Source organism: Lotus japonicus, chromosome 4 (genome assembly GCF_012489685.1).
Source record: "Lotus japonicus ecotype B-129 chromosome 4, LjGifu_v1.2".
NCBI classification, from domain to species: Eukaryota; Viridiplantae; Streptophyta; class Magnoliopsida; order Fabales; family Fabaceae; genus Lotus; species Lotus japonicus.
This window is the reverse complement of record NC_080044.1, coordinates 55,369,181-55,393,469: the sequence shown is the minus strand read 5'-3', so window position 1 is coordinate 55,393,469 and position 24,289 is coordinate 55,369,181. Positions and strand designations below refer to the sequence as shown.

General features: G+C 35.6%; 3 protein-coding genes across 3 annotated transcripts; 1 reads left to right on the top strand and 2 right to left on the bottom strand.

Annotated features, from left to right (window-relative positions):
• Positions 1-1,489: 1,489 nt before the first annotated feature.
• LOC130715999 (snakin-2-like) lies at positions 1,490-3,971 on the bottom strand. Its single transcript, XM_057566172.1, has 4 exons — positions 3,804-3,971; positions 3,598-3,660; positions 3,434-3,476; positions 1,490-1,912 (listed from the first exon to the last, which is right to left on the bottom strand). The coding sequence occupies exons 1-4, from the start codon at positions 3,858-3,860 to the stop codon at positions 1,728-1,730; spliced, it is 348 nt and encodes a 115-aa protein (XP_057422155.1). The 5' UTR covers positions 3,861-3,971; the 3' UTR covers positions 1,490-1,727.
• An 8,832-nt stretch (positions 3,972-12,803) lies between these two features.
• On the top strand, positions 12,804-15,530 carry LOC130713003 (uncharacterized). The gene is made up of 4 exons (XM_057562810.1): positions 12,804-14,153; positions 14,275-14,686; positions 14,785-14,903; positions 15,021-15,530. The coding sequence occupies exons 1-4, from the start codon at positions 12,804-12,806 to the stop codon at positions 15,528-15,530; spliced, it is 2,391 nt and encodes a 796-aa protein (XP_057418793.1).
• Positions 15,531-16,769: 1,239 nt separating this feature from the next.
• LOC130714471 (alpha-mannosidase I MNS5) lies at positions 16,770-22,879 on the bottom strand. Its single transcript, XM_057564365.1, has 15 exons — positions 22,515-22,879; positions 22,251-22,293; positions 22,096-22,161; positions 21,954-22,015; positions 21,722-21,821; positions 21,355-21,537; positions 19,691-19,739; positions 19,427-19,606; positions 19,085-19,205; positions 18,865-18,946; positions 18,699-18,784; positions 18,469-18,569; positions 17,753-17,894; positions 17,473-17,623; positions 16,770-17,159 (listed from the first exon to the last, which is right to left on the bottom strand). The coding sequence occupies exons 1-15, from the start codon at positions 22,646-22,648 to the stop codon at positions 16,941-16,943; spliced, it is 1,719 nt and encodes a 572-aa protein (XP_057420348.1). The 5' UTR covers positions 22,649-22,879; the 3' UTR covers positions 16,770-16,940.
• Positions 22,880-24,289: the final 1,410 nt, after the last annotated feature.

The window sequence follows — 24,289 nt, the reverse complement described above, 5'->3', positions numbered from 1 at the left end:
ATATAGATAGATATATATTGATAGAAATTTTTTTATTTTAAAAGTATTTTATCTAAATTATTTATTAATAAATATTATTTTGTTTTTTATTTTGATTTTTTAAATTTGTCAAATGCAAAGCTCAAGTCAATTTTAAGTCTATGAATGTTGTTATTTAATATAAGTAGTTGAATAGGTTTTTATAATACATTTTTTTTCAGTTTTTAGTTTATTAATTTTTTTATTTTTTAATGTATTTAATATAAATGTATGTGAGCTTTCTTGATTTAATACATTAATTGCATGCAAAAACACAAGTGTGCTTTACATATATATATATAGATATAGATTATCCAAATCACTTTTGTATTTCAATTAATAAATTAAAACAAAAAAAAATCCCAATCGCTTCTTCAGTTCTTCTTCCTCCTTTCTCAACCACCATCTTCTTCTTCCCTCTCACCGCCATCTCTCACCATCCCACTACCATCAGTCTTCTTCTTATTAGGCTAAAATCTGCTCATTCAACAACGTAACCAACCCAATTGATTCATCAAAGTTTCTTTTTTAACAAAAACATAACAAGAAGAGTGTGAAATTGAGTTGGTTTTTGAGTTACTTAGCCACCCAACAACACAATCAGTTTAGTTTTTGAGTTATTTGTTTATTGTTCAGTTTCTTCCCTCACTTTTAACTCAAAAAAACCCAGAAATCAAACCTCAGCCAAAAGCTTAAACACACAATTACTTTGCTTATTGTTCTGTTTTCTTCGCCTCCATCGATCTGCAAAACGCTGGGTCGCGGCCATACTCGGTGGCACAAGGTGGTTTGACTCGCGGTGTGAGGTGAGGAATTGAGGGGTTGTTGAGGGTCATTGAGATCGGAGCAAGTTGGGGATGAGGCTATGAAGGTGGAGGATGAGGGATTGTTGTGGTCTAGTTCGCCGTTTGGAGGGTTGGAGGGAGGGGGCATGGTGGCCGGAGGGGACGTTGTGGTGGTGGCATGCGAGTGGGGGGGCTGGAGGTTGAAGATGGTGGTGGGGGCTGAAAGTTGAAAATGATAGGAATCAGGGTTTGGGGATTTTGTTTTTAATTTTTTTTGGGGTTATAATGTATTATTTGTAAAATAAAAATGATGTGCATACTAATTATCTACTTGGAATTTTTTTTTTGGTGCCAGCTAATTTAATAAAGTTCAAATCACTCATTTCTGTCAAGTTTTGGACGGAACAGTAACAGAAGGACCAAAATTGTTGACGGTAAAAACATGTGGGATGCAAATCGCTCGTTTTAAAATAAGGGGACCAAAATCGCACAATAGTGATAGATCAAGGGCGAAAAGTGCAATTAAGCCTAGATTTATATATAATTCTATGATTTCACACATTTATACACTTGTTCGTTTAACTTAATTTGTTTGGAATAACTTCTAAAACCACAATCAAATTAGAAAATTTAATGAAGTTTCGGTAAAAATTGGATCAGGTTAAAATTGGGAGAAAATATGAAGATGAGATAATCTGAAACAAATATATTAAGCGATCAAAAGCACAAAGTTCATACTGTTGAAAACATACTTTACTACATACCGCACCATAACTTAGACAAAAACTAGAACACACACCCTTAAGTTTAAAAGCCTAAGATTATAACAAGTAGTCAACAACACACACCCATTTACACTAGGAATTCAAAGGGGCCCAATCACTCATGACATATGGGCTTGGGCCTGGGGTTGTTTATCTCTGATTAAGGGCACTTGGTCTTATTGCCATGGGTGACCATATCAGTATAGCAAGTCCCACAGAGTTCTCTGTTGCCAGCGGTACCAGGTGGGACACACTTGCACCTCACACAGCATGTCCCACAAGCCCTCTTGCATAAGTTGGGCCGAGAATGCACACTGCACCGAGACTTGCACAATCCCCCACAATCTGCAAAATTAGTCCACAATACAAGAAAAATAAATTAAAACTTAGTTTTCCATACTTTATTTCATTTTCGTTATATGGATGGATAGTTCCAAATGTCATAAAACAATAATACTTCAATCACACTACAAATCAACTGCACCAAAAGTGAGATGAAAAGAAAAAAAATAAGATATAATAAGTTAAATATTGAAAGAGATAAGAAAAAAAAAAGTTAGCACAAATAAAATGATCATTATCGGATTGGTGTGAGGACATGGGAATTGTGTAGGTGCGAAAGAATTGATACTCTTCTTCCTTGCTGAATCGGCAAAAAATAATCACTATCGGATTTCGGTTAGAGAAGAGATCATGCTTTTGTTGTATCCCCTCATGCCAATGAGTAAAGCAGTGTAACTCACTCCTTGATATGATCATTTTAGGTTTCTTTACTCCTTGGTCACTAGGACAAATAGTGAAAAAGGATTCAGAGCGGGTCAAATTAAGGAGACTTGGTCGGGATGACAAGGCCACACTACTTTACTCCTTCGACACAAGGAGACACATCGAAGATGTGATTTCTTCGTATCGGAACTTGATACCTAATAGCAATGGTCAATATCGTTCTGCGTTGATTCCATAAGAGGAATGAGCAAACCTTCATGCATTATGCATGACGCTCATGTTCCACATATAAAATCTCGGCATGTTTGCGACAGGTTACTCACTTTGGGATCAACCATCTTTTGTTATGTTCAACTCCGATAATTTCTCCAACTATCTATGTACGCTGAGTTTGACACTGTCCAAAAATTTGAGTTGTGGACTTTAATGACAACTTTGGAACCAGCATATGCATCTCCCACCTCAGGTTATTACAATGTTATACAAGGAAACAATATCACAATGTCAAAATTAATGGTCTATGCTTACACTTTAGATTGGGGATTCATTTGCAAAATTTCAGAAGTCTTAAAATTTATACTCCCTCCGTTCCTTATTATAAGTCATTTTACCTAAATATCTAGGATTAAGAAAAGTGGTTAAAGTTAGTTAAGTGCAATAAATTTGTAAGACTTTTTAATTAACTTAACTAAATTATCCTTACTTATAAACACTTCAATTACTAATTATCAGTCCAAATTAATATCCCACTATCTCTAGAATTGTACTCCATATAATACATTTAATTAATACTCTTGTAGTCCACTAAGTAATCCAATAGATGAAAAACTTCAATTTGTAGAGTTAAGGTTAGTGAATGATAGTGGCATTGGAAATAGACTAAAATATGAAAAACTGAAATATTAAGTTTTAAATGTAAGAGTAAGTTTGGAAAAAACTAATCAATGCTACTTAAATATTTGAAATGAACTTATATTTAGGGAAAAAAAAACTCTGAAAAATGACATTATAATAAGAAACGGAGGGAGTAAGTTACAATTAGTATGTACAAAATCTCCACCATTCAGTTATTTATTATTTTATCCAAAGACTATAATAATAAAGTAGACAACACCAGCAATTTCTTTTATTTTAACTTACCTATATCTTGCATTAGCCTTCGGTTCCCATCTCGCACAGTAAGCTGAAGAGAAATTCCAGAAAAACATTACTAGTCAAGTAATGAAATAATTCTGATTTCTGAGCTACTATTCTACCAAAAGAAAAAATACAGAGGAAAAAAAACAGAGCATATATATATGTACCGGCTCATCAGGTAAGTGCAGTTCTTCATCTTCTTCCTTTTCTATGTTAACATCAGACGAAACCTGCACAACAATACACCGACGAAACATAAAAAGAAAAGATCACTGTAAGTTTCAAATGAATATAAATTAAATATTAAACAGAGCACTTAATTAATATGTTGAGTATATATCTGCAAGATAAAATAGCTAATGTTTGTTAGTACCTTTGCAAGGCACACCAGAAGCAACATCCCCAAAACAAGAAAGTCGCGTGATGCCATTGCAGAAGAACAGGTCTAGAGTTTTAGAATTAATAAAGAAGGAACTTCAAGTTCAACCTCAAGCAAGAATGTATGTGGAGTTGGTGGTGGCTATATCTCACTCTGCACATTACTAGCATTTATATAGAGGTAAAAAGGGGTCTCCCTGCTAATATCTTGCAACATGAAATTACAGGAACAACCCAACAAATGACATCATATTGTTGTTGATTGATGAAATTAAATGCATGTCTGAAATATCCCCTACTATTTTTGGCTACCTTGCGCGAGGTTAAGGTATGATATTCAAAATGTGTTAACATAGTAATAAAGACTCATGTTTCACATGAATCAGCAATTACATATTTTAATAATGTACCTTAAGATCAATGGCGTCGACTTAATCAGTACTAGGCCTCTCCCTTAATGGAAACCATGTTGCTCAAGCCCAATGCTAGGATAGATATTCACAGTAACTGCTTCATGATCTAGTGGACGCCAACAAAGATCGCTAGAGGACAGTTGAGATGTCAAGTAAACAAGAACACTATTGCACTAGAATTATAACTTCGAGAATTATAAAAAAATTGTAGGTACAATACCTAATGTGAGTTATCACACCCATAAAAAATGTAGGTACCACAAAATTCACTTTACTCAATTAGGTATATTCACTATAATCAATAATCGTGTGACTTGTCATACATCAACATATTTAGTGCTAGGGTGATAAAAGTTAACAATTAAACCCTAACAGTAACTTATTTAAGTAATGAAGTATTAAACCACTAAATTAACTAACTTTTTCTTTTCCCTCTTGTAACTAAAAAAACATTACTCACTTTTTGAAAGAAAAAACATATGAAAGAGTGGTTTATTTTTAGTTTTTGAATTGATTTTTCAATTGGTACTTAAGTCCCCAAATTAAACCCATTCTTTAAAATCTCCCAAATTTGAAATTGCGGAATTCGGAATCAAGTTTCTTTCTTTTTTTCGTATGTCAGACGATTGAAGTGGCATTTTCTGTTTTCGAGTCTAAAAACTCTCACCTGAACACATTGCACTATTTTATCGAGCCATGAAATAAAGCTGGCAAAGCAAATGACTTAAAAAATGAAATGTTTTAGAGTTATGCAAGCGGTACATATAGAGATAATATGAAGTCATTTCTTGAATTGGTGGAGATATATGACTATATACTCGTCAAAAATCCAGTCGTATGCCTTCTTCTCTTTTAGGAAGAAGAAAATACTTTCATCACTTTTTCAGCATAATTATAAAAGACACGAAGAAGTCAAGACAACATGAAAATGTGAATGAAGATTTTGGCAAGATTCATTCAAACTTTCATTTTGTCTTGGTTTCATCATGTATTCTGATATTATATCGAGAGGAAAGAAGGTTTTTTCTTCTTACTAAAAGAGAAGAAGACATACAACTAGATTTTTGACGATGTATAATCCTTTATATCCGCCAATTCAAGAAATGACTCGATATTATATCTGAAAGTACCATGTGCATCTGCGAGGAACTCAGAAAAATTTCATCCTTTAGGTCATTTGATTGTGCCAATTTATTCCATAATTTGATAAAACAATGTGACATTTTCAAAGTAAGGTGAAAGTTTCTAGATTTTTTTTTTGTCTTGACCAAGGTATCCCACAACCGACAGCCGTGAGACTAATCCCCTCCGGGGGTCAGCGCACTAAGCGGTAGGGGACTGGCCAATGAGTTTTATCTATTCACAAGAGTTGAGATTCGAACCCCAGCTACTTGCTTAAATGATGAAGTGCTGAACCACTACACCAACTCACTTGGTTGAAAGTTTCTAGATTGAGTGAGAGAAAAGATCACTTTGATCGTCGAAACAAAGAAGAAAGAAATAAGCTTGATTTAAAATTTGGGGCTTTCGAATTTAAGGTAATTTTAAAGAATATGTTTAATTTGGGGATGTGCAAGGCCCTTCAATTTTACTACTTTTTATTTAATTTGGGGATATGTGAGGTCACTTCATTTTTAATTTGTTACTTCCTAAAAGATATCATTCGGTACATAGACATTTGTTATTAATTAATTATTAATTAAACTATGTTTGAGATTTTGTGAAATTTACTTACAGACTAGACTACATAGTTCCATAGCACTCTACGTGTTTAGTGCTAATGTTAGCCACGAATTAGAGTCGGTTCAATACCAATCCATAGTTACTTATTTAGATAGCATTTGCTGAATGTTACAAAAAACACAAAAGCATAATCAGACGTTTGTTTATAATATATGGCCAGGAAAAATAATTATGTTCAAGTTGGGAAATATTCATATTATGGTGATGTTTATAAAAAAAAATCTACATTATGGTGAGTAGCTCTTTGAACGGGAACTTTTCATTTATCAGACAAATATATACAACTTGAAATAGTCACATACTTGAGTCGGATTTGCAATAAGGATTTAAACAAAGATTATGAAAGTTTATGGCTTTTGGAGGATACCAAAAACCCGTACAGGATTGTTGGCGAAGAGGACAAGACCACGGTCCACTCACTCTGTTTTGTTTTATTACTAATACTTGTTTTGGGTCAAATAAGTCCAACTTTGGTTGCAACTTGCATGCGTCCAAATCCTAACAGCGTACTGTGTGAGAAAAGAAGAGGAAGAAAAACCCCATGCTATGCCAAGTTGAGAGCATTGAAATGAGAGTATTCATTGCATTGCAGACAGCTGGATGAAAGTTGTAAACAGCTCGATCTCACTGTTCTTTCATCCCTAGCTATCTTCCATCCTTATCACATTACTCGGTGAGTGAGAACAAATTGGACCCCAATTCAGGCACTACAAGTTAGTAAAAATACTACTATTAATTGTTATATGGGAAATGTAGAGTAGTACTTATCCGTAGCTTCAAGTAAAGTTAAAATCGGTACAAAGAAAGAAAAAAAAAGCAAGTAAAGTTGAGAGAATCGTAATGATTTCATGGGGTAAATTAAAGTACCTTCCGTACTTAGCCACGCTCAGTAACGTGCTTCAAAAGCAATATTTCATGATCCATCCAGCCTGTTCACAACTAAGACCACTTACAATGGATGTTTAAAATGTTTGTTAAGTTTTGTTTAGGGGTTGCAATGGGTGTGAAACTTTGTTGAGAGTGATTGGGAGGAGAGAGAAACGGGTAAAATGTTGAGCTTCCTCAACATTGTTGAGCCTCCTGCTGCACGCCACGCATCAGCGTTCGGATGGCCTCTCCCAGGCGCGTGGGCCACACGGCCAGACAAGGCGCGTGACGCGCCTGGGAGGAGAGAGGAAAAATTTTTTTTTTTTCTGCAGCCGCCAGGTGTCACGTTTCTGTTGGCTGTCCGGATTTCTTTTATCCTTATCTTTTAAACTCAATTATTTCATCAAAAAAAATATTTTCTGAAAAAAAAATATATATACCAAAATTCATGATTTTTTTTTCTCTATAAATAGAGACTTGGTTCGTTTGATTTGGACACAAAAAAAAACCAAGTTTTTTCACTCTCTTATTATCTCTCTCACCATCTTATTATCTTTCTATTAGCTTTTCTTTTGGTTAAGGAAATAAAATAAATTATTGTCTATAGTAAAAAAAAAATTGTTGAGTGTTTATTATTTAATTTAATTTAAAATAATAATTGTAATTTTATGTAAATAATAAAAACAATAATATAAAATTAAATAAAAATATGAAATAAAAAGTGGTGGGGTAGGGTGAGTGGTGGGGTAGGGTGTTGAGAGAGAAAATCATTGGAGTGGGTAATTGTTGAGAGTTTGTTGAATTGGAGAGAGAAGATGATGTGGAGTGTTGGGAAGAGAAAAAGTGGGGTAAAAAAGGGGTAAACAAAACTTTTTTTGTTTAACCATTGTGAATGGTCTAAGAAATATCCCGGGATTTTCTATGGCTATTTTTGGTACTAGATAGGATCATCCCTCATTTCCTCTAATGTATGACTTAGATGTGTTATTGGTCGGTCTCCTACTGTTTAATGCACTAACAGTTTGACCATATTAGTTTATGATTATCATGTGTGAGAATACATTTATCAACACCGTAAGAAGATATTTATCACCTTGTGGGTTAGCACAAATGAAAAAAAAAAAGTGATAAAGCGATTTCATAAAGAATGACATACTACTTCTCCAAAAACTTTGAATACATAGAAAAAATGTTTCAAATGCAAAATTGGCAATCATGATAAATATTCTGATATGAGGATTGATGCAATTCCAAGAAGGGGTCTTTCACATTGCAAAAATGCATTGTCATTATTTGGATTTTTTTTCTAAATAATGTTAAAAATAAATTTAATTAGCAAAAAGGGTGGAAAAAATTTTATTTTGCGAAATGGGGTAGTTTTGAACGTGTAGAATGTGACATGGATGGTGTACTTTGAATTCGCAATTATTTTTGCGAATTGTAGAGAATCTATGCATGCACGGACTCCCAAAACTGTTGACATTCTCATTGAATTTACAATAAATTTCGCGAATACGTAAAGGTAATATACTAATATATTTAATGTTTCAATAAATAGAATGAAATTAATGTTGGCTTAGTGGTGTGGACATATTCCATTTACTTAATTGTCCATGGTTCAAATCCTACCCAAGACATTTTTAATTACCTCTTTTTTTTACCAAAGAGTTTAACAATTTTATAATTTATTTTTCCTAATACTCCTTAAATATATTTATATGATAATTGATCTACATTAATTTGAATAATTTTGTTTTTAATTTTTTCTCCCACAAATTATATTTATAATACTTGATTTTCTTTTATATTTTTAATTGATAAATAAAAGGAATAAGTATTAAAATTAAAGTCTAAAAGATTTCGAAAAAATCAAATTCACATAATTAAAAAACACATTAGTATTGGCAAAACTTATTATTTTTATAATTGAATAAGAATTATCATGTATAATCTTAGAAATAATGATGGAGTACCTTAAAAAAAAATGGAGCAAATAATTATAAAAGAAAAGAAATAATGCTGGAGAAAATGTTCAAAAACGCCCCACGTAGGACTTGAACCGTGGCCAACAAACATTTTGTTCGATTTTCTGAAGCATTAAATATTTAACCTTTACGAATTTGTAAAATTTATTGCGAATTTAGTGAGTTTGTCAGCAGCTTTGGAGTCCGTGCATGAGATTCCCTGCAATTCGCAAAAATTCTTGCGAATTCAAAGTACCCTATCTACATCAGATCCTACATGTCCAAAACTACCTCATTTCGCTAAATAAAGATTTTTTCACCCCTTTTTACTAATTAAATTTATTTTTAACATTATTCAGAAAAAAAAATCCATTATTTGCATGATGACATATGGATGACCTACTGACAGTGTGGGTGATGTTCGAATTGGTGAAAGCATTGCGCTGGAATGCCTAAAGATATTTTTAATGTGTGTGTACGCATTATTTGACACATAATACTTGAGAATGTCAAACAATGAAAATAGGAACAATGAAAATATGGCACGCCTACTACAAATGGGTCAGACATGCTTCATATTCTTACTAGTTGTTATATGTTGGATAGTTGAATATGAGGGATGGTTCTAGTGAAATCTCTCAGAGATTCTCCAAGACGACCTCTACTCCACTTACTCTTAAATTAGAGGAATCGTTGGCGTGAATCATCCATTCTCTTATGGTACTACTTCAAGCTGAGGTTGAACATCTGTAAGATTAACGACGAAAACTGCTAGACTTGGACCTTTATAGCGTTTTGTGTTTCATATGTAATATAGAATTAGGAGAGTTTAAATGACCATTCGATCATGCGGCCTACTAAATTGGCTTTATGGAGCATGGACTTCATGGGCAGGGTGGTCCTTATCGACATTGGGTAAGCCTGAAAGAAGTCCTAATGTCGCTCTAACGTAGTAAATATGACAACGAAGGCTACATACTCCACTTGATGGTACCTCCAATCCGCTCCTTCAAACACTTTGCTAATGAAGAAGATTGATTGATGACCATCTTTTTCTTCCCGGATGAGACCGAAATTAAGGGAAGTGGTCGATATGGAAAGGTACAAGTCGAGGCATTCTCTGCTTATAAGGCTTCAAAGGAGTGGCGACGTGGTCAAAGCTAGCTTGAAGGCTCTAAGTGCTTGCTCACATTCTTCAGTCCATTGACACCTTTTATTCTTTCTCAAAAGATGGTATAATGAGATTGGCTTATTAGTTGAGCCAACTATGAACCACGAGAGTTTTTGCGATCAGGCTAGCAAGTGTTTGAACTTCCCTAACACTTTGTGGGCTTTGCATCACTTTCCTTGTTGGTGATCATGAACCCTACAAACTTTCTTGCTTCCACCCCAAAAACACACTTGCTCGGAATGATGTTCATGTTGGGTTTCTTAAGCTCTTGAAAAATCTCTCAAATGTCAGCTAGATGGTCTCGCTGGTCAGGTGTTTTGACGATCATATCTTCAATATACACCTCGATGTTAAAGCATATTTTATTTTTGAAGACTTTACTCATCATCCTTTAGTAAATATGGCTTTGACATTTTTTAGTCTGAAGGGCATTACACTGCAACAGTAGATGGCGTCTTCAGCAATGAAGGCAATCTTATCTTGGTCTTCCCTCCACAAGGGGATTTTGTTGTCGTCAGAATATGCATCCATGAACGAGAGGATGTGGTACCATGAGGAATTATCCACCAGATTATCCATATTTGGCTAGGAAAATGAGACATTTGGGCATGACTTATTAAGGTATCTGAAATCTACACATACGTCATTTGTCATTTGACTTCTTTACAAGCACCATGTTGTACAACAAGTTGTTGCAGCCTACTTTCTCGATAATTCAGGCATCCAACAATTTCTTCACATTCTCTCAAATTACTAACTGCCTTTTAAGGGCCAAACTTCCTTATCTTCTGAGCAACAAAATTATACTTCGAATCAATTGATAGACTGTGGCAACATAAGTTTTCATCTATTTCGCACGTGTCTGTTGACATCCAAGTGAATAAGCCAATGTTGGCTTTGAAGAATTGAACCAACTGATTTTTGTCAGTCATACTTAGACTTGAGCTGACTTGGCTATAGTTGTCGGGAGTTTGTCCATTTGGGACCATTATCTTCTCTTTGAGCTGCATGCGTAAGAGATAAACTTCATCATTTGCGAAGACAATGCAGGAGCCATGTCGAAGAAGAGTATTAAACAAATCTTTTCCCCCATTTTCTAGTTACTTTGTTCTCTATACTCCTAGTGTGCTTTGGTTTCTCTCACTTATAGTCAGCTCTTGGTGATCCTTGTGTTATTTGGAGGCTCATCCCGTAGCATGTCTGAGTCACCTCTTTGTCTCCTTGGACAGATGATCTCACCATTATTCGCCAGGAATTTCAGTGTGAGCCTTTTTGCAAACATACAGACAACGAACACACTAAGCGAAGGTCGACCTAAGATTGCGTTGTACGAGGTTGGGCAGTCTACTGCTAGAAACCTACAACTAATTGTCATGGAGTCACGTTGATCCTCAAGAGTCAACCAAGCCTCGTAAGAGGCAAAATAGACAATATGAACTCCTCCAATCCAACGAGAACATAAGAAAAGGGAATCATATCCTTATTACTTTTTTTTTGAAATTCATATCCTTATTACTCAACCCCATCTTTAAACACAAGGGTATAATAGTATAGCAACCGAACTTTCTAGGTCAACAAGTATTCTGGTCACTATCACATTGTTGATTTTTGCCTCGGTCATGATGGGTTCGTCATGATCACAATTGATACGCCCTAAATTGTGGTTTTTAAACTTAAATATGATGACCACGTTAGGGGGATCTTGGCTCATGTGGGTCAAACAAGTGGAAACGAGAAGATTTTCATTACCACCATATGGAACTTCTTTTGGGTTGTCGCTGAGGGTCCTCCGCTAGAGATGACCAACATCTCAGGATCTAGGGATGCGTGGTCTCCTAATCCTTCCTCGTTTGGGACGAGTAGCCGACAAGGACAAGGAGTTTGTCGTTTGTAGCTCATCGTGTAGTCGTCACTTGGATCATGGTGATTGTTGGTTACCCTCTACCAGTGTTGTTAAATAGCGGCTATAGCGGCCGCGACCCGCTATAGCGTAGCGGGAATTTGCCTCACCGCAATCGTTATGCCGCTACATCGCGGCCACCGCGATAATCGCGATCGCGGTCGCGAACGCCATAGCGGCGTTATGCCAGAAACGGAAATAACGGATTTTTAGGAATTCAAACGTTTTCTGGCTAGTTTTTAGGATTTTAAATAAGGAATATAATGGGCCACCGTCTATTCCCATTAATTACCCTAATTCCCTAATAACTACTCTCTATATTAACGCTTCAACTCTCCTCTCCTCTCTTTCAAATTCTCTGATTTCTCTCTGGTTCTCACTTCTCAGAGACTACACTCTGACTCTGCAGCACGGTTGCAACTTGCAAACAAACCTTCTCAGAGTTTCTGCTTTATGGTGAGTAGATCGTTTATTCGTTTTCCGCATCCTATTCCTCTGTTTTTTGTTGAAAACGTATACTCTGTTTTTCATTGTTTCTTCCTCCTCTACCCTGTTTCACGGTTTTCTTCTCTGTTTTTCAATGTTTTTCCTCCTTTAACAGTCATCTTCTCTTCTCTTTTTCTTTTATTTTTGTTCAAAACTCATGCTCTGTTTTCCATTGTTTCTTCCTTTACTAAACTTATAATATCTTCCTGTTTCACAGAATCACAGTTTACTTCTCTGTTCAAATTTCAAAACTCATGCTCTGTTTTCCATTGTTTCTTCCTTTACTAAACTTATAATATCTTCCTGTTTCACAGAATCACAGTTTTCTTCTCTGTTCAAATTTCAAAACTCATGCTCTGTTTTCCATTGTTTCTTCTTCCTTTTCTCTTAACTTATCTCTTACGTAATCTTATCTCTTACATGTACTGTTTTATTTTGAAAACTCAGAACCATGGCTGCACAAGGTTCCAATGCAACCCTTGAAGTACCTCAAAGAGCTGATCCTGGCTGGAAGTTTTGTAAGCCATATGATGCGCATGATACCAGCCGCTGTATTTGTAATTTTTGTGGTAAAATGACGAAGGGGGGAATTACAAGAATGAAGGAGCACTTGATGGCTAAGCCAGGGAATGTTGCACCTTGCCCTAAGTGCCCGAAAGAAGTTCGAGATGAACTGTGGGCAATTTTGAATGACAAGAAAAAGAAAGACAGCGAAGCATATGAAAGGGTTCGCCTTAATCTTCTTGATGATGACTGCCTCCGTGGTGATAGTGATGAGGAACGTGCTATGGATGAAGGGCTGGAGATTGCAACTAGAGAAAATAAAAATAAAAAGGTTCTAAAGGGCCAGATTGATATGTACCTCCAAAAACCAGAAAGTGCCATTGCAAAGAAGAAGAATGAGAAGTTAAGGCAGGAAAGCATCAGAGCCTCATGTGATAAGGAGTCTACAGCAAGAGTTCATCAGTATATTGCCCGCTTTTGGTATCAAGCAGGCTTGTCTTTTAACATGGTTAAGTTGCAAAGCTTTCGTGACATGCTTGCGACTGTTGGAAGCTTCGGACCTCATTTAAAACCGCCTTCATATCATGACATAAGGGTTCCACTTCTTGCAAAGGAGGTAGACTACACTGAGAATTTGTTGAAGGGCCAGAAGGAGCAATGGAAAAGATTTGGTTGCTCTATTATGTCCGATGCATGGACTGATAGAAAACAAAGATCAATTATTAACTTCATGGTGAATTGTTCAGCTGGAACAATGTTTCTTAAATCGGTTGATGCCTCTGATTATGTGAAAACTGGTGAGAAACTATTTGAGCTGCTTGACTCCATAATTGATGAGGTTGGGGAAGAGAATGTAGTTCAGGTTATAACTGACAATGGCAGCAACTATGTGAGTGCGGGAAAGATGCTAGAAGAAAAAAGACCCAACTTATATTGGACACCATGTGCAGCTCACTGCATAGATTTAATGTTGGAAGACATTGGGAAGATTCCTCTCATAAAGAAAACAATTCAAAGAGCCATATCACTTGTTGGTTTCATTTACGGTCACACTAGTACATTGAGCTTGTTGAGGTACTATACCAAGAAAAGAGAATTGGTAAGGCATGCTGTTACAAGATTTGCAACATCCTATCTTACATTGAAAAGATTGCGGAAGGAGAAGGGGAAATTGAGGGAGATGTTTGTGTCACACACTTGGACAAATAACAAGCTGTCCAACGAGCCAAAAGGAAAGCAAGCCACAAAAATCGTTTTGATGAACTCTTTCTGGAACAGTGTGTGTTTTATATTAAAGGTAATTTTGCTGTTTTTGTTTTTCTATTTTTTTCACATTTTACTGTTTCTGTTTTTCAGTTTTTCTATTTTTTTCAAATCTGAAACTGTTTTTTCACTCTCTTTTTTTCCATACACTCAAGGTCATGGGTCCATTGGTACGTGTACTACGCTTAGCGGACAGCGAGAAGAAACCCGCTATGGGTTATATCTATGAGGCTATGGATAAGGCCAAAGAAGCAATCAGAGCTTCCCTTCGTGATGACAAAAGCAAATATCAAAAAATCTGGGACATCATAGACAATAGGTGGAATAGCCAACTACATCGACCATTGCATGCTGCTGGCCACTTCCTAAACCCAGAGTACTACTACAATGATTCAGAATTGGACTATGATTTTGAGGTGCAGAAAGGAGTCTATGATTGTGTAGAAAGGTTGTCACCTACTGATGAGCTAAGGAAGAAGATACTCACCGAGCTACCAATTTACAAATCTGGTGGTGGTATGTTTGGAAGCAAGTTTGCAATTGAACAAAGGGGCACAATTGCACCAGGTGAGCAGAATTGAATATCTTTATATGTTAAATTGTTAATGCATTTGGATTGCATAACATTTGACTTATAATTGGATTTTGAACTTATGCTTTTGTAGCTCAATGGTGGAGAATGTATGGACAATCAACACCAAATTTGACGAAGTTGGCAATAAAGATTTTAAGTTTGACTTGCAGTGCTTCAGGGTGTGAACGGAATTGGAGTGTGTTTGAGCAAGTAAGCTCTTCAACTAATCAACTCTACTATTTGCTAATATTTATTCTTGTACTTGCTAACTTTTATCAACTCTACTTTAGTTTAGATTTTAATTTTATTACCTTATCATCTTTATAGATTCATACAAAGAAAAGAAATAAGCTTGAGCATAAGAGACTTGAGGACTTGGTGTTTGTCAAGTATAATCAAGCACTAGTAAGAAGGTACAATATTAGAGATGAGTTGGACCCTATCTCCTTGGATGACATTGATGAGAGCAATGAATGGCTAGTGGGGACAATGGAAGAGGATGAAGATGATGCTGGAAATGATAGGGTATTTCCGGAGGACGACCTCACTTGGGATGTTGTTTACAAAGCTTCGGGAATTGGAGAGCCTAGTACTAACACTAGGCGAGGAACTAGAAAGAGAAAAGAGGTCACAACTGCTGCAGGTAATTCATCTAAGAAGAAGAAAGGTGCTACTGCTTCCAAGAACGGAAAAGAGCCGATTGTTATTGAAGATGAAGAAGAAGAGATTTCAGATAATGATTTGGAGGACTCTGAAATAGAAGCTGATGGATATGTTTCACTTTCTGATGAAGTGGATGATGAAAATTCTAGGGAGGAGGAAGAGGATAACGAGTAGAATTGACTTTTGTTGCATTACCTTTACTGTTTTGAGGCTTCTGTTTAAATTTTGTTGTTTTAAGTACTTCTGTTATTTGTTTTGAGCTGCTGGGCAGCCTTGAATTATGTTCTTTTGAGACTTGCGTTAAAATTGAGTTGTTTTAAGTACTTTTGTTATCTGTTTTGAGCTGTTGGACAGCCTTGAATTATGTTGTTTTGAGACTTTGAGTTAAAATGATGTTGTTTTTAGCTGTTTTTTTGTATAATATTGTACTTATTTTAACCGCTATGCGGTAACCGCTATTTGCCCGCGACGCGATCTGCGAAACGAAATAGCGGATTTTTGCCTCTCCGCGATTTTCCGCGATCGCGATTTGACAACACTGCCCTCTACGGGGGGGACTGCGACTCCTTTGCGGCCATCTCGAGTTCGTCATAGTAGAGACGGATGAAAATACAATTTATCAATTTTTCCACAAATGTGGTCAATGTTCTAGCAAGGAATTACTGAACCTAAATAAGGACGATGACAATGTGGAAGGGATACTTTGTGGGACTGCTCCACCGTGGAAGGACCTCATTCCTCTAGTATTTTATGAGGATGATGTAAAATTTTTATGAGGATGATGTAAATTGAAGGAGGAAGCGTGGCCCCTGGAAACCCTCCATTGGCTATGCCCCTGAACTATTTTATGAGGATGATGTAAATACCTAATAGAGGACTAATATGGCAAATAAAATTTGAGCACTAAATCATTAAATTGTCCAACAAAAGCATAAGTCAAGGACCTCCATTGTTTCTTTCATATAGAAGCATAAATGAAGGAAATAGTGTCTAGTATAAAGAATCTTAGGAACTGGGAAGAAATAAGAGTTTACTCATTTCATCCATTTCAATCAATTCATAGTCATTGGAGCCTAATTAGGGACACCTTTACTTATCCTAAGTCAACATTAAAAAAAATTTAATATGAAAGCATAATTATGAAGAAAGATGAAGAAAGAGAGTAATGCATGAAGTTTATGAATCCTAAAATAAAACAAAAAAAGCAAGACAAGTATGCATAAATTTTCATTTTTATATTGAAAAAAAATATATTATGTGGTCAATATGTCAAAAATGGAAAGGGTAAGAGCCACATGAGAAAATGAATACAAAAAAAAAATGCACAGATCATGGCAAAATACAGTGAGCTAACTTTCTTCCATCTTTACTTCTATAAAAGCATGCTTCAGATTAAAAAGCCAATTACTGCCCTTTTAAACAAAACTGTCAAATATGTGCCTACCAAAAATCCTGTATCATTATATTGGTGCCAATCAATTTTTGGCAAAGAAGCGATTGCAATTTATCCTTCATTATATTGTAACTCTGACTTATATTTTCTGTTACTATTAACCTCTTAATAACATGGTATCTAATTATCTATCATATGAAGATCCATAGCCCACAATAACCAGCCATGCTACATGATCTTCTTCTGCAGGTAGTGGCATCAACTCCACAATCTTCATCAGTCAAACACCTGTGATCACTACGAGCATCCGAGATGTGGCAACAACTCTCTATATGTTGACCTGAATTTAAGGTCATAGCAGGACATTCTTGCAAAGACATTGCACTGACTCTATTTGCTGCTGCTTGTCTCTGCACAATAAAATTTGCACTTTTCAAGTTCAGGCCTTCTATATAGGGTTAGACCTAACTCTATCCCAAAAGGCTTAATGGTGATGGTTGTTCTACCCTTTATAATAACTATTTTGGTCATATCTCTAGTCAATGTGCACTTCTTAACACACCAAGGCTAAACATATGGAACGTGGAATTTGAAGGAATAAACATCTGCGGTGGCCCATGTATGGGTGGCCCAATTTACCGAACTAAGATAAACTCTGATATCATCTTAAAATGATCCCTAAAAATTATTAGTTCCATATCATATAGCAAATTGCTAACTTACCTTCATGATAGTCCAATTAGTAGGAATGTAAGCTTCTGGAAGCTCTTCATGCCAAGTGTTTAGTACTGGAAGGGGATGACCTTCGGTCGTAAATATATAATTACTCCCAAGCATAAATGAATCATCAAATAGAAGATATAAATATTTGCACCTGCAGCAAGCACAGGATCACTACTCAGAGAAAATCTTAAGTTCAGCAATTATTAGAGTGAGAAGTTCCATTTTTATTTCTTTTTTATTTTATTTTTAAAATACAAGAGGAGAGACAAGAAGAACTCACGTTTCAGCAAGAAAAAAGCTATGTTGATGATCTTCCAACTGCATAGTTGTCACATCCTTGACGCTTGCAAACCCACCTTCTACTTTGGTGTATAAATTAAGAGAATTGACTATTGATTCCCCGACTTCAATATACCATGGATCTGAAATTAGCAAAGGCTAATAACGTGAAGAAGTGCTATGATTATGTGCATGTTTTTAAACCCTTCTATAATTGATTTTGAAGACATAATCAATTTTGGAGAGAAGCTTATATGAGTAGCTTCTGGATCTCATAATTGATTTTGTAAAAAGAGAAATTGATCCAAACATGTTAATATCGCTATGGGTCAGATACGACACTCCATTGGCATTATAGGGGCTAACTTAAAAAGAGAATATATTTCATCAATACAAATCTGAATAATTGTGATATTGTTAATTTGTTTATGATGTTGTGTTGATAGAAAACACTAAGCTATTACTCATATTTTTATCATAATATTCTAGGTCAAATGCTAATGTAATACAAATTGAACAAGCCTAGCTACAAAATTATTCAAGTTACATGTCTCTGATTGAAAATAGACATCCTTAAATTTAAAGTTGAGACCCCTTTTATTATCTAAAATAAGTATTTACAAGCGCAACAATCTTGGGAGTATGGTATTTTAGAGAAGCCAAACATTATGCCACAATATCATAAACTGAATTACAAATATAGAAGAACTATCGAACCTTTAGTAGCTTGATATAAGTAGAATGTTGACTCGGCCAATTCAGGGCGTAATGGATAATATTTTTCAGTAGGATGTAGCATCTGATGGTCCAGCAAATACCTTTTACATGAATTTATGACACAATATGATACGTTATATAGTACCCCAATAATAAAAACCTAATGACAGATTGGCGTGATATACAATGAGACCAATGCTATAATGAAACTAGCAAGCTCAGGAAAATACCTCTCTGGTAGCACTCCGAATCTCTTCCACACATGGAAGAACTCACGGTGAGATGAATTAGCAGCAAATATATCCCCCATAAGAACCTGGTTTCCATATGTCATAGATAAACTCAGAAATATATCGAGCAAATTTTCTAAGTGAGTTTCTAAGTCGAGCTACTAGCCTGTAGGCCGGGCCAAAATGCTTGAAGACTTGTGAGCTGCCAATATGTTGCTCTTCCTGTCCTCATATCTGCTTCATGGTACCTGCATTTACACAACGAATCCGTCTTAGAACCGTTGATCATATTCTCCCATCAATACCCTGTGACTTTAAAGTACTGGATAAGAATACTATCTTGGATTGTGATGTAAAAGTAAACATTTTTGTTGTTAGTGTTATACCAAGGACCATGTCTGAAATATTTCTGAACAGCAATATAAGAAGAATGAAACATTCTCCAAAAGTCTTCCTTTCCAAAAAGAATATGGGCTTTAAGTAGATACTCATAGAAGGAATCAACCCCTAGAACAATGCACAAAAGAATCAAACATTAGAAACATCAAGGTCAGCCCTTCAGCATATATAAGTTTAGATGAAACTAAAAATATCGAATAGCATTATTGTCAACATCAGCAAACAGTTAATTTATGAAGTCAATGGACGATAATCACAGACTTGATGTGCTAGAATATCTCATGAATTGAAGTTGAAGATTAGAATATCCCACTTCAGAGCTAACCTACCAGCTCCAATTCCTGAAGAATATTCAATCCATTGCCCGGTTGCCACATCCAGCGTGGTTCCAAATAATTTTAATGAGCTCTGCATACTCCATAGCTTACGAAGAGCTCGTAAAGCTGCTGATTCATATCTGGGGTCACCAGTCAGTTTTGATAAAGCTCCCATTTCAAGAATCAGAGAACCTGCACAAAGATGGAAAATTATAAGCAACCAGACACATCATTTTACTATAACCTAGTCTTAAAACACTAAGCTAGACCTCTCACCACACCCTGAAGTGCTTGTTTCTGTAGTCTCATTCTCCATTACTCCATACTGTTCACAGAATATTTTGCATTGGTGTGGAGTTATATATCCTTCTAACAGGATGAAAAACAAAAGAAGAAAAAGCAATATGATATAATCATATAATTTATAAATTTTATATCCCTAAAAATTTGAAGCAACATGGTTCAAATATAAAGATAAACATCTTATATTCTAAAAAAGTGAACTGTCACAAAGAGGAGTTAATCCTGAACGCACTATCTACATGAAAGGTTAAGATCCGGTTCATTTATATATGGTTGTATCATATCTATCAAATCGTGAATCATGAAGATTAAGAATCGTATCAATTGTAAGATTTATAAACATAGCAAAAAAAGTTGAAATATATCGTATAAATTATGTATAGTGATTGATGTAGTAATTATAAATTAGGAATTGACAAAACAACTAAACCATAAGCCTCGCAAAACAAAATCTTAGTCGAAATGAAAATAGAATAAAGGTATAGCCAAATAAGGTGTGCATAGAGTGAGCAGGCAATAGTGTGAAGCCACTGTGAGAAAGTGATTGAGTGGCCGTGTGAGCCCCTGTTTTAGAAGAATAAAAACAAGTAATGAAATAATTAAAAAAAGTTGTATTCAATAGCACTTCTTTAGTTTAATTTCTTTTAACAATTTAAGCTCATTTGACTGCAGGATTATGGCATTGTTTGACTCATGTAGCTGATTCTACAGAGCAGGAAAAGGCTTTGATTGTTGTTGCTGTTGACACTTCAATGCTTTCGATAAGAGAAAACAAAACACCATTAGAATTATTCATAGTGGGTGTTGAGAAGTCCCAAATTGATTAGAGTTAGGCCTCTCAGATTCTAATATTCTAATAGTGGGCAAGCAACCATGTGTGGCAAGGCCCGAACTTTTTCAAAGCACATCTGGAGAGTTCAAACGACAAGAATAACCTCAAAATGGAAGTCTGAAAATCTAGAAACTTTCGAAAACATGTATGGAATGTCAAAAACTTGATCTGTCTTGAATGGATTTGGACTGTTTACCATGTTTCTCACAACTGCACAACATCCCAACTTTCCATTTTTTTTAATGACTTAGCCGCTATTTCCGCCATGACTGTGGAACCACCATACCCGCAATAAAAGTGGCGGACGCCATTTGGCCAAGCCCTGACCATCAAATGGTTAAGTCCACTACGCCAGACATTGTCATGGTTCCAATTTATACTAATACATCCCAGTTCAAGTATTAGTGTGATACAACTAGTTTAAGGCTAGCCTATTAGAATCCACAACAATAAGAGTCATAATATTCTAACAGAAATAACTCTTCACTGCAGAGAGTGATGATCCCTCCATACTCCTTTCTAGCTTAAAAATGGTATGGTATAGAAGGATTTTTACTTAACTAGCTTTTCTTGAATATTAATGACGCAATGAGAACTTCTGTCTGCTGACTATTAAGGTATTGAAGAGTATTATCATTTATCCATAAATATTCAAATCTGCTATGTAAAGCGGAAAATAGCGGCGAGCCCTCATAGTGCTCTATATTTGAGAACACTGAATTAAATGATAATAAATTGTAAGTATGATGTCCCCACATTAAATAATACTTTATAAAACGCCAGAGTTTAATGCTCTATATGTTACCTTTAAGTTAATCCATGCATATGGCAATCCAGTGGGCGTATTGAATGCCGGTAGAAAGCGTTTCCCTAAATCCTCAGCCAGAACTAGCAGCTGATTATTGTAAGCTCCTTGAAACAACTTCTTTGAAGGATCGGATGCAAGTAAATGAGCAGACACGAGTCCTCCAAGAACTCTTATGTTGCACTGAATGATCACAACCAAGCGATAAGGAAAACATATAATTGTGATTCAGAATTCAAGAGTTCGTAATAAATACTACTCTTTCAAAATCATTCAGAAGTAAATTAAAGCCACTTTCGAGCAGTCTGATGTCATGCTCCGGAAAGCTACTATAGAATCAATAATTTCAACCAAATAAAAGATTTACCTCAAAAAGATTTATACGCGCATCGACATCAAATGTCAGATTCTCCGAAAGCCAGAGCACCGCCCTCTCGAATTCAGTATTGTTGCCCATAATAACAAGGCTTTAAAAGACAATAAAGTAATTTCCATCAGTTCCCAGTTCATCAAGATACACCACAAGCCATGCTCATAAGAAAAAAGAACCAAATTGATTAAAAATACAGAATCAAACAAACTAATAGCTGGATATATACCTAGACAGCGATTCAATAAGCGTAAGGGCGGAGCCGCTGTAGTCTCGAGGCAAGTGTTCAAGCTGCAATATCAAACAGTTACTTCAGCAATTTGGTTACGAATTTTCTTCTCATGTTCTCAGATAGTTGACAATTCATTTACCTTCAAATTTCCCAGCTCGCTTAGGGAATCAGTGAAAGATTTAGTGAGAGGTTTCAGCTCATCATGCTGCAAGAACATAGCAACAATCTTGACATTGCACGGTACATGTATGTATGTGTTAAATAGACAACAAACAATGAATAACATTAACTGACCGGAAATGCGTGAGTCATGTAGTTGTCATAAGCATGGTAAAACCTACAAAAGAAAAAAATAACCATAAGCATTCGATGCCAAACATGAATAAAACTAATCAATGTCTTCGATTTTGCTAACGAAATTTGAGCCTGGTTTTCTATCATGATGATGAATTGTTAGCTAACAAATTAGTTACCAAATCTAAAAATTCAGATAGGTTTCACGGAGGAACAGTGAATTGAAATTGAAATGTGGGAAACGATAGAAATGAAATTGCTTACATTTGGCGAACTTTTTCTCTCATGCGCTTTTTCTTGGCGGCGGAATGGGATTGAGAGAGGGACAAGGTGAAGGTGGAAAGTAGAAGGAGAGAAAGAAGGAAGCATGATGCTGAGTAGTTGCGAGGAGGAAACATGGGTTGGTTGTTTCGCGGACTTGGTTTGAAACTCCAATTGAAATTGAAAGCACAGGGGAATAAGGGAAGATCTGCATCGGTCTCATCACGTGGAATGGATCAAGACTTTATATAAAAATCACAATATTCCCTCAATTCAATTTCCATTTCAAGCAAACCATGGATAAGTACTCAATTTTTGGCACTGTGCACGTACTCGCTTGTTGGATACTTGTTACCCAAATGAATTTTTGAACAAAGGAAATTTGGATACTATTTGTATACTTTGAGTATTCTTTGGGTGCTTTTTCGTATACAAAATGAAATCTCTATTAGTATCATTCATAAAAACCTTATACTCTACATAAGTTATCTATTTGCATCAATCAATAATTTTTTTGGTTATAGGGTGGGCTTAGGCCCAAACTAACAAACAAAGCCTTGTGGGAAAGAAGTTCCACACATGTCACAAAAGAGAAACCTAGTACACTTCGGAGGAGTAGCTTGCAACACACGCAATTCAGTGTTTCCACAACGAGCCAAAGTAGCTAAACAATCCGTCACTTAGTTACCTTCTCTCCGTATGATTGCACCAAAAGGGTGTTGAGGGAGACATAGTTGAATGATTGATTGTCGTTACCGCAACTAGAGAATCACTCTCTATCCACATGGGATTATAGTTCACTCGCATGCCGATTTTGAAGCTATGAATATAGCCCAAAGTTAAGCCATAAGAGTAGAAACCAACCCTAAGTTTTTGCAAAATCCTCCCATCCACCTAACCACCAATCTCTAAATACCCCTCCGCAGCTAGCACTCCTCCCTGAATTGAGCACGAAGGCATCAACGTTACACTAAACTCATCATAGGGGGGATTCTCTAGCATTGCATTATTGCAAAATTCAATATTATTATTAGTTCATTGAATTTGCACTACACTTAGTTTTTCTTTTTTTATGAAATGAACTTTTTTCTAAAAGAATTAAAGAACTTTGATATTTTATCATGTAACTACATTAATGATAACTTCTTTTCAAGTAGATTTTTTTAGTTTATTCAGTTTTACGTTGATATATATTATCTCGCAAGTTACGATTTATATGTGTTATTTTCTCGGAGCATTAACTCATATTTTCGTCCCTTTCTAGGGTGAACCTAATATGCACCAATTTTAGGTGGTGTAATTTTACACCACCTACTTTGACTGGGTATAGTAGGTCAACACATTATTTATTTAAAGAAAAAATATCATTAAAAATTTATTATGTATTAAATTTCTTTTAAAAAAAGATGTGTTGACCTATTATAGCAGGTTAAAAAAAGTGGTCTAAAATTAGACCACTTTAAAAGTGGTCCACATTAGGGGTCACCCCCTTTCTAATCTCATTCTTCTCATTCACCCCCACTAGTGGTGATTTCGTGCTATGTTTCAGTCAGCTCAAATTCTTGTTTCAGAGTTCATTATGCTGCTTCGTTTACCTGATCCTTGGTGGGGTAAGATAGTTCATTATAGAATATAATCAATATATAGACTACCAACAATCTCTAACACCGTGGTTTTGGCACATAAGAAAAATTAAAGTCTCTTGCATTTGTCCCAAGTGAAACTAACTATTACACTCTTGAACTCAGTTGTCTTTCTCGTTAGGATACTTATCAAGG

Coding starts and splice junctions, on each gene's coding strand:
- LOC130715999 (XM_057566172.1), bottom strand. CDS start 3,860: ATGGCATCACGCGACTTTCTTGTTTTGGGGATGTTGCTTCTGGTGTGC. Junction 3,661..3,803: donor TTCTGGTGTGCCTTGCAAAG/GTACTAACAAAC, acceptor ATTGTTGTGCAG/GTTTCGTCTGATGTTAACAT. Junction 1,913..3,433: donor AAGGCTAATGCAAGATATAG/GTAAGTTAAAAT, acceptor CTAATTTTGCAG/ATTGTGGGGGATTGTGCAAG.
- LOC130713003 (XM_057562810.1), top strand. CDS start 12,804: ATGGCTGCACAAGGTTCCAATGCAACCCTTGAAGTACCTCAAAGAGCT. Junction 14,154..14,274: donor GTGTGTGTTTTATATTAAAG/GTAATTTTGCTG, acceptor CATACACTCAAG/GTCATGGGTCCATTGGTACG. Junction 14,687..14,784: donor AAGGGGCACAATTGCACCAG/GTGAGCAGAATT, acceptor ATGCTTTTGTAG/CTCAATGGTGGAGAATGTAT.
- LOC130714471 (XM_057564365.1), bottom strand. CDS start 22,648: ATGTTTCCTCCTCGCAACTACTCAGCATCATGCTTCCTTCTTTCTCTC. Junction 22,016..22,095: donor GCGAGCTGGGAAATTTGAAG/GTAAATGAATTG, acceptor TTGATATTGCAG/CTTGAACACTTGCCTCGAGA. Junction 19,206..19,426: donor TTCTTCAGGAATTGGAGCTG/GTAGGTTAGCTC, acceptor GCATTGTTCTAG/GGGTTGATTCCTTCTATGAG.